The following is a 10,352-nucleotide window of genomic DNA, read 5'->3' as shown; positions in this document are numbered from 1 at the left end:
TTTCATACATTGCAGCTAATAATTTATAAAGAATTACATAAATATAGAAAACATTAAGGTATTTCACATTGAACAAAAACTGAGATATACTTAGTTCAAACGTTTTAGAAAGCACTTTAACAACTGCTGTGCACACTCTCCTGTGACTCCGAGTATAAAAATAGACTTTGTTCAGTTAGTAGGCGGCTGATAGCTGTCCACCCTCTGCAGAAGCGTATCTGAGTATCCAGGGGAATAGTACCTGAAAAAGAAAACCTGCTATCAGATATATGGACATGGTTCATACCGTAGGCACGAAAGGGTCTGCATACAGAACTTACTGAGACAACTTATGGGGCCGGTGAGACAGCTCAACCTGTATGAACACTTGCTGAGTTCACCCCTGGAGCCCACACAGTAGAAGGGAGAACCAAACCTTCAGGTCTGACCTTCACATGCATGCTGTGGTACATGTGCACATGTGTGTGCACACATGAACATATGTAAAATGTCTTAATACAGATAATCATGGGTGAAACTTCACATATGTACAGGTAATGCTTATGCATAGGGTTAGAGCATGTGAATAAGGAGGACCCGACTCACAGTGTTGTACTAGACACTTCAAGAATGTAAGTGTGATGACAGAGGAGACATGTTCCAAGTACATGCCTTCAGTCCAGTGGAATATTTCAGAGACTTCCTTTTTATCACATCAAGTGAGTGATGGTACTTAAGGTATATAGCTGATAAATGTCTTTTGTATGTACACCACATAACCTATTATTGCTAATCAATTTCTGAATTCCAGTTGCCTTAGAAATCATGTCTTAAAATATAGCTTGGTCAGAACCAGTCATAATTCATGTTGAAAACAGTTGAAAAATGGTTTGTAAATACTCATTTTATAAAAATAGAAAATTAACCATCTTCATTGGTTCTTGGGCATATATAGTACCATATATTTACACTTCTAGACTTCTAAATCGAGCATCTTATACAATATTTAGTATAAAGTATTAAATGTGTGTATGAACAGAGATATACTATGGAAAGGCTTTTCATTTACATAAAAAGCCAAATAAAATCTAGTAGTTACTCTAATGTAGAAATGGATTTAAAAACCTAGGAAATTATTTAAAATTTTCCAGAACATTTACTAAAAGTGATTAAGCCTCAGAAAATGTTTTCTACAAATAAAAGTTAGTGTTGGGGCCTTGTCCCTTGTTAGTTGTCTTTATGTCTACTTAGAAAGTCATAATTTCAGAGCTGGAGAGACGGCTCAATGGTTTCAAACACTTGTTGCTTTTCCAGACTACCTGGGTTCGATTCCCAGTTATAGCTCCTGTTCCAGGCTTCTGAGTGTACCAGGCACACAAATGGTACACAGTCACACATATGGGCAAAATGCCAATACACATAAAATAAAAATAAAAACATCCTTTTAAAAGTCATAATTTCTTCCACAATGTACAAGTTAAGGTGGGCAAAACAGAGATATATTTTCTTTAGTAGTGTCTTTGTTTATAATTAAACAGAACACATACTACACTAAGACATTCTTTTAAAGAGTGTTCTTCCCCCATGCACTCATGTACACAGACAAAAATATGTACACATAATTAAAAACTAAAAAGAAGACAAAATTTTAGCTGAGTGTGGTAGCACACACCTTTACTCCTAGCTCTCAGGAGGTAGATACAGGTGGATCTCTATGAGTTTGAGACCAGCCTCGTCTACATAGCAAGTTCCAGAGCAGCCAAGGCTACTTAGTAAGACCCTGACCCTGTCTCAAAAAAAAGTTTTCATTAGAAGGCCAAAAAGGCCATCTAATCTAGAAAAATCCATTTCAAAAACGGGTTTTTTAGTTAAAGCTGGTCTTGCTTTCACTGGTGCCTCATAAATATGTCAGGCACAAGACAGGTAGTTTTTATAAAAATGTGAGGAGGCAGGGTTTTAAAAATCTTTTCAGATGTGCTACTTAAAGTGGTATCCATGAGTCACATAGGGCTAAAGAACTACAAATATAGCTACTATGCTTAAGAAACTAAACTTCTACATTTTAACTTCCAAACTGACAGATCAACACAGAAAACCACAAAGACATGTTTGAAATCATTGGTGAGTCTTCCTTTTTCAATGTAAGTTTTATGTGGTCTAAATTTAACCCAAATATTTCCAATGAGATTTACCACTTGAATTAAGATATGTTAAAAGTAACAAAATATACAAATGTAAAATAACTCATAAATTTTATATTGATTATAAGTTGAAATTATATGGTTTGGATATTCGGATTGTTAAAAAAATCATTAAAATCTATTTACCATTTCATTTTACTTTCTTAAATGTGACTACCAGAAAACTAGAAATTATACATGTGGCTCATGTTATGTTTTTACTGGACATTGTTATTTTAAGTGTCCCATTCTATCAGTTAGGATGTGCCGATAATTCACGAGGCTTTCCTAGATTCATTTCCAAGCTTGGAATTCATTGCCATTGCCATAATCCCTTCCCAAAGACCCCAGAGACTTCACAGTCTCTAGGACTCCCCGCCGAGAAACCGTGCTCAAATATACCCACACATCTTCATCAGCAGAGCAGGCACTCACCATTGCCCAGCTTCTCATAACTGCATTCTAACCTCGCCTGGATCTCAAAATATAGACTCATAAATAAACATACCAAGTTACTTCTTTCCTGTGAGAAAGCCTCGTTCCAAATACTATGGTGCTAAGAATTCAAAAGTAATTTCCTATTAGGAAAAACCATGTAATTCCAGCTCAGCAATGAAAGGCATTTGAAATGTACCAGAATAATTTTAGTTTATATTTGTTTGCTATGCATTTATCATCAAAACAAATAGCAAAAAAAAAAAAAAAATCAGGAACCTAATATTACTATACAGTAGTATGATTATAAAATTAAATTTTATTTACCTAATAATGCTATTTAACCTCAAGAGAAAAAAATGAGAATAGAGATACTCCAAAAAGAAAAATAAGAAATATTGACTGGATTAAAATCTTACTAATACAAGCCCCTTGACTATTATGTCATTTAATCCTAATGTTATGAGATAGGTAATAATATTTATAAATACTATCTTAAAGAATTTAAATAATTGCCTGTAAGGTCACACAGGAAATTATTAGAACTGAGATAGTGACCTAGGTCTGTCTGTCCTGACACATGACCTACCTTTCATCAAAGAGCCATAAAGAAAAGTGAGAAATTCCTTCCTTCCCTCAAGCTATCGATCACTGCTACTCTAACCTAGCTCAAATGGCCTCTAATCAGAGGGTAAGCAAATTAACCTTACCTCAGACTATGAGGAATTTGGGTTATTCTTGCCTTGGCCTTTGGGCTTAGATCTAGTGGGCTACACTGTTAAGTGACTGGAACTGTGCTGTGTAGCAGGCTGGACACACGCACCGTCCCCACACAGATGTGTCTGTCCCAAAGGCTCCTTTCCTCCTGGCAGTGGGCAGAGATCCAGAAGGCAAGTTCAGAGCACACCTTGTGGCTGGGGAGTGGGCCAGACCTACAGCATAGGTCCATCGAAAGCCTAGTCCAGACCCCTTCCCTCTCATAACCCCACCTGTGCAGAAATGATGGCATACAATGAGGAGTGGAAGGAAACATGAGATGACTATCGAGCTGATGCTGTCTTATAAAAAATAATTAGTCCTAAAACAGTTGTCACCAGCTTATTTTTGAGAAATAGATAATTAAAAATAAAACCATTTTGAAATTGTATTTGTCTATTTTCACAGTGTTTTAAGGATTTCCATAAAATGTTATTTTCTAACACTAATGCTTTTTTAAAAATCAGAAAATTGAAAAGTTTGGCTAGCCAAAAATCCTCATGAAAATTAGTTTTTAAAATGAAATTTGAGCTGGGCATGATAGTGAATGCCTTTAATCCCAGCACTGAGGCAGAGGCAGGTGGATCTCTATGAGTTTAAGGCCAGCCTGGTCTACAGAGCCAGTTCCAGGAAAGCCAGGACTACACAGAGAAATCCTGTCTCAAAAACCAAAATAATAATAGTAATAATAACAATAATAAAAATGAAATCTCAAAGCATAGAATTTAAGGATTTCAATTTTTATAATAGTATTTTAACAAAGTACCAGATTAAATTCTAATATTATAGTTTTTTTTTAATTTCCACTGGTTCTTAAACCTAGAAAAGGAAAAAAAATGAATTTATTCAAAAAAGCGCCTTATCATTGGTTGATCAATAGATTGTTCCCATTCTGGGGACCTTTAGTTTGCCTTTGTTTTCTCCATTTTTACTTTATTTTGTTTCTTAAAACACTGAATTGAAAGTTATCTTAAGCTTACATAAATTATTCTTATATTAAAATACACAATATTCTTCCATGTACAAAAACAAATTTTATTAATAAAATATTTTCAGAATTCCTTCATTTTATGGTTTTACAAGTATTTTGTTATATAGCTTTTTATTATTTATTTGTGTATTTTATATATGCTCTGGCATACTACTCCTTTGATATCATATACTAGTGTATTAATATTTTCAAGGCTGGCTTATTGGAATTGTTTCAAGTTGTCTTCAGCCTCTCAAGAGTGCATAACTTGGACTGGAGAGATGGCTCAGTGGTTAAGAGTACATACTGCTCTTGCAGAGGACCCAAGTGGGAACCTGAGTTTTGTTCCCAGCACCATCTCAGGTGCTCCACAGGATCCATCTAGGGGCACCTGCCCTGATGTACACACAGGAATGTAACTGTAAGGTTTTGGGTTTTGTGTGTGTGTGTGTGTGTGTGTGTGTGTGTGTGTGTGTGTGTGTGGTTTTTTTTTGTTTTGTTTTTTTTGTTTTTTGGTTTTTTGTTTTTTTTTTTTGGTTTTTCGAGACAGGGTTTCTCTGTGTAGCTTTGCGCCTTTCCTGAAACTCACTTGGTAATCCAGGCTGGCCTCGAACTCACAGAGATCCGCCTGTCTCTGCCTCCCGAGTGCTGGGATTAAAGGCGTGTGCCACCACCGCCTGGCAAGTTTTTTAAAAGAGTTCAAGCTAGACATGGTAGCACATGCTTGTAATTCTAGCACTTGGGAGGCAGAGGAAGGCAAAATCTGTGAGAGTTTCAGGCCAGCCAGGGCTACACAGTTAAGACTCTGTCTCAAGCAAGCAAAAACAAAAACAAGAAAAAAAAAAAAAAAGAAAGAAAAAAAAAAGAAAAGAAAATAGTTGTGAGTAAAAGAACAATTTAATCTTAAAATTATCTTGTGCTTTTAAACTCAATGTTACTATGTTTTTAAAAGTATTAGTATATGCCGGGCGGTGGTGGCGCACGCCTTTAATCCCAGCACTCGGGAGGCAGAGCCAGGCTAATCTCTGTGAGTTGGAGGCCAGCCTGGGCTACCAAGTGAGTTCCAGGAGAGGCGCAAAGCTACACAGAGAAACCCTGTCTCGAAAAACCAAAAAAAAAAAAAAAAAAGTATTAGTATAGCTGGGCCTGGTGGTGCACACCTTTAATCTCAATACTCAGGAGGCAGAGGCAGGCGGATCTTGAGTTTGAGGCCAGCCTGATCTACAAAGCAAGTTTCCAAGACAGCCAGGGCTACACAGAGAAACCCTGTCTCAAAAAAACAAAACATTAAGTTTTAAGTAGGAAGAGTAGGTGAAAGGTATAATTTATATGTTACAGCCTGTGAGTTGTTATGAGGGGAGTTTGTATTTTCTTTTATTTGTGGAGAAAATACAATTATATCTGTACCCTGTACTCCATATTGTTTTTTAAGACTCAAGTCTTTATATTATTCTGTTCTTTGCTTGGCAAATTTTCTTTTATTCTTTTATTTAGGGCTTAACCATATAGTTTTCCTCTAGGTTTATAAGACCTGAGACTTGGGCTTAGTGCTCTAAAAATGGACTTCATTTTGAGAAATCTTAGTCTGGGTTGGAGGTGTAGTGTAGCTCAGTGAGTGGCGCAGGTTCAAGTTGAGCCTGGCGTGGTGTGCTCCTGTGCCATCAGCACTTGGGAGGCAAAGTCCAATCTATACATCAAGATCATCTCAAACAACAGATAAACAGTGGCGTCCTCCTCCTCCTAATCCTCTTCTTGTGTGTGTGTGGGGGGGGGGGGGCATGTATGCACATATGAGTGCATCACTTACCACCTTGTTCTGGGGACAACATCTCTCAGCGAACCTAAATCTCACTGACATCAACTTAGCTGGCTAGCCTGCGAGCTTCCAGGTTCCGCCTGTGTCTGCCCCCCACCCCCCTCCGGTCCCAGGACGCATGCGGCCCAGGTTCCACCTGTGTCTGCCCCCCACCCCACTCCGGTCCCAGGACGCGTGCAGCCCAGGTTCCGCCTGTGTCTGCCCCCCACCCCCCTCCGGTCCCAGGACGCGTGCGGCCCAGGTTCCACCTGTGTCTGCCCCCCACCCCCCTCCGGTCCCAGGACGCGTGCAGCCCAGGTTCCGCCTGTGTCTGCCCCCGGTCCCAGGACGTGTGCGGCCCAGGTTCCACACAGGTGTAGGAATCCTACTCAGGCCCTTGCTTGCACGGCAAGCACCCCTATTATCGAGCCATCTCTCCAGCCCCCCAAATCTACATTTGGGCATAGATATAAAAGCTAAATTTGAATTTTTTTAAAAAGGTGTTTTGTAATGTGGGGCAGTTTAATGTCCATTTCTCCCACCTTACTATTTCCTCTGGGTAACAGCTGTTAATGTTGTTGATGTATTCTTGGAGGAGAGAACCGGGTTCTGCTTTTATCTCTTGGATCTTTTTAAGTCCACCACTCGTAACAAAAAGACGGCGAGCTTTGCTGTCATGAGGCAGCACCTTAAAAAGAGAAACGGATAAAAACTTCATCTTCGCTTTTCCAAGTGAGATTATTTCTCTTTAAAAGCAGAATTGTATCAGCAATAATGTAGAAGAGAATTTGTGTTCAATACATCACCTACAAAATAAAGAGCTGATGACTGGAAGTGAAATGCATTCTCCTCAAATTACATTAACCCTTATGTTACAGAGGTAGAAGGAAGCAATTCAGTGGGCAGAGCTGATGGGTCCACTCCCATCAGCGTGAGTCTGAGGTCTCCCCACTAGCTCGACAAGTGAAGGCGGGCTCCTTAACACAGCAGGAAGGGCCTCTCCCTACATACTCTCTAAATACTCTCGAGTCTCCATTCTAAGCTTGTCCCCAGAACATCGGAGCAGGCATGCCATGTCATCGGTTGCATTTCCCACTGAGGAAATGTCCCCTGGTGTAGTGGGTAGCCATTCCAGCTTTGATCTGGAAGTTCCAACCCCCATTGAGGCTTGGCGGGGCCAAGGGAGGACCCTGAAGACCCGAGATCAGGACGGGCTGCTCTCTCTGTTCCTGGACTCTGAACAGTGGAGGTTGACTGAGGAGAGCTCCAGAGAACACCGCTGGACTGTGATACACCTTCCCCAGACCCCACGACCTACCTATCCCTTCATTTGTAAGTTACGCCACTAATAAACTTTCCTTTCAACTACGTGGAGTGGCCTTAATAATTTCACCAATACCCTGGCCTGGTTAACTCTTTCTTGTTGTTCAATACTCAGCTCCCATAGTACCTCCTTTAAGAAAATACAGGTTGGGTATGGTGGCATACACCTATATCTCAGCAGGCAAAGGCCAGAGGGTCATGAGCTAGGCAGATTATGAACTGAAGGCCAACCTAGGCTATACAATGATACCCTGTCTTTAAAATAAGAACATTTGGCAAACATGTACAAGATCCCAGCACTGGAGATAAAGATGGGAGATAAAATGGAGGGCAGGGGTTGGGAGGAGGTGGAGGAAATGACCTTGTTTATAATAGCATTAAAACTGACTATTCAACCGAGTTTGTCTTCTTCCATGAACTAAAGAGAATTTAGTTGGCTTTAAACACGTGAATGTTTGTTTGTTTACTTATTATAGTGGGTGGGCCACAACATGCATGTGGACATCAGAGAACAACTCCATAAAGTCGGTTCTCTCTTCCCACCTTTCCACAGGCTGTAGGGATTGAACTCAGGTCAAGCCTGGCTGGCCAATGCCTGTACTTTCTGAGGCAGCTCACCAGCCCCAATGTGCGGTGTTGTTTTAACGTCTATTGATTTGTGTGGTGGGGGTGCACATGCCAGAGCACATGCGTGGAAGTCAGAAGACGACCTGGAAGAGTTGTTGGCTCGGCTTGCACTCATTGTCAGGTGTGATGGAAGTACCTTTACCTGCTGAGCCATGTCGCTGGGCCCAAATGTCTTGTTTTTTAAAAACAAAATTTTGCTTGTTTTTGTTTTCATTTTTGGTATTTTTTATGTACCGTAGCTTGAATTAAACTCTTACCATATGCCATCTCATTTAACCTCTACAACAATATATGGAGTAAGTACTTTTATTCCTGTCTTCTGTAGAGTAAAACTAAGGGTTAGAGAGGTCAAAACTTTCTGAAGAGTTAGAGCTATAACTTGGAGCAGTTACCATGTGTGTGGCCTCAAGTGCCATCCTCAGCACCAAAATCAAAACAAAACATGTAGGGAAACAGAACCGAGCCTACACCCATAAACACTCTGGCACACGACTTATGCAGACCACATTTTCTCTTTTGCTTTTTGTTTGTTTGTTTGTTTTGTTTGCTTGTTGCTTATTTTTTTGAGATAGGTCTCACTTTAAAGCTCTGGCTGGCCTGGTAATCTCTGTATTGATCAGACTGGCCTCTAATTCCTAGACAACCACCTGCCTCTGCCTCAACCTACATGGTAATAATTTATTTTTTAAAATGTGTATGGTGTTTGGTCTGTATTTAGTTCTGTGTACCATGTGCATGCCTAGTGACCATGGAGACCAGAAGAAGCCATGGATCTCCTGGGAATGGAGTTAGAGACACTTATGGGTTGCTGTGTGGGTACTGGGAATCGAAGCCAAGTCCCCTGGAGGAACAGCCAGTATTCTTAACAGCTGAGTCATCTCTAGCCCCTGTAGAGTGTGTATTTTAACTCAGATGTGCAAAGCACAGTTCCCCAGTCCCCAGCAGCTGAGGGGCACCACCCTGATGTCAGTGACGACGACAGTCATTCACCTTTAGCCCTTGCTGTCTTGCTGCGAGCCGCAGGAAAACGTCATGGAATTCAGCTACTATCACAAAAGCTACTACTTGGAAAAGTCAAGGACTTCTCCAAAGGTCAAGCCATGGCTTAAGAAGTCTTGGTGATATTTTAGCTTTTATATATATTAGCTGGTTCCTAAAATGATTTTCTTGTGTGCTTCCAAAGAACTCCTAACAGTGTATTTATTTAAAATGCCTATCAGACATCCAAGGCTGAACGAAACTACACCTGTCTCCTAGGGCAGGCAGATAGCTTTATTTCTTGTGCAATTTAGAGTGAGACCCTCCTTTCTTATACAACCTTACTAATAGACCCCTAACTTCTTACCTAACCACTTCTAGGAATGTAGACTGAGCACATAGATCCCCTTTTAGATATACTAACCGGTCATTAGCACTCAGTTGACCTCCTCTACCACTCCCATTTTGGGTTGTAAAAGAAGGCCTGACAGTCACTACCTGAGGAAAATTCTTACCTGTCTTTACCACCCTGTAGAATTCAAGCCTGGTGACCTTGCTCACAGGGGATTGCTATTGCTTGGGTTTATACTGCATTCCTGGGAGACTTAGGAGGAATGTGGAGAACTGAGAGATGGAGAATGGAGAGGGATAAGGAGGATTTTGATCAGAGAGAACATGTGGACGAGATGGAAGATGAGAAAGAGTCAGATGGGGAAGTACAAGCTGGGTAAGAATGAGATAAAAAGGACCTAGGTGAGGCAGAATTAAGACAAGAGAATTAAGATAGAACTTAGAGGGGACAGCAGATTAATGTAGGGAGAAATCAGGCAAGAAAGGAACTAGGCATGAGAGCAGAATAGGAGCTGTGTAGAGAGAACTGACTCAGAAGAATAAAGTGTGTGGACTAAGGAGTTTCGTGTACATAGATTCACTTCTTTTCATCAAAGATGAATTGTCAGCTGGCTGTAGATTCTTCCCGCACCCTGGAGGGGACTGTTGAGGGGCTGGACTCCCCAGTCCCTGTTACCGTCTGAACCTGTGTTGTTGGCTGTACATTTCAGCAGCTTGACCTCTACACTACTGTTAATCTGCGATGATTGATGAAATATGACAGTTACGTTTGTTTAAATTGTTCCTAAGAAGTCACTGTGTACCAAAGGACTGAGATCACCTCCAGCAAGTTTAGAGTTTCTGAAAAAATATTTCAGTGGCTCAAAGACATTTTTCTAAAAATGTTTGCTATGTTCTTAGACTAAAGGACACGGGAAATTACTAAAAGATAAGTTTCAGCATAAATTATCTATAAGTT

At 40.3% G+C, this 10,352-nt stretch overlaps 1 protein-coding gene across 2 annotated transcripts in view; it reads right to left on the bottom strand.

The window, feature by feature from the left end:
* Spag6 (sperm associated antigen 6) overlaps positions 1–10,352 on the bottom strand; it is a 60,914-nt gene continuing 50,562 nt past the window's right edge. For both annotated transcript variants that reach the window (XM_059263651.1, XM_059263652.1), the window contains 2 exons: positions 6,658–6,803; positions 1–241 (listed from right to left, as the gene is read on the bottom strand). In XM_059263651.1, coding sequence (XP_059119634.1) covers positions 172–241; positions 6,658–6,803 — 216 coding nt within the window. In that variant the 3' untranslated portion in view covers positions 1–171. The remainder of the gene's footprint in view (positions 242–6,657; positions 6,804–10,352) is intronic.

Source organism: Peromyscus eremicus, chromosome 5 (genome assembly GCF_949786415.1).
Source record: "Peromyscus eremicus chromosome 5, PerEre_H2_v1, whole genome shotgun sequence".
NCBI lineage: Eukaryota > Metazoa > Chordata > Mammalia > Rodentia > Cricetidae > Peromyscus > Peromyscus eremicus.
This window is presented reverse-complemented; position numbering and strand designations above follow the sequence as displayed.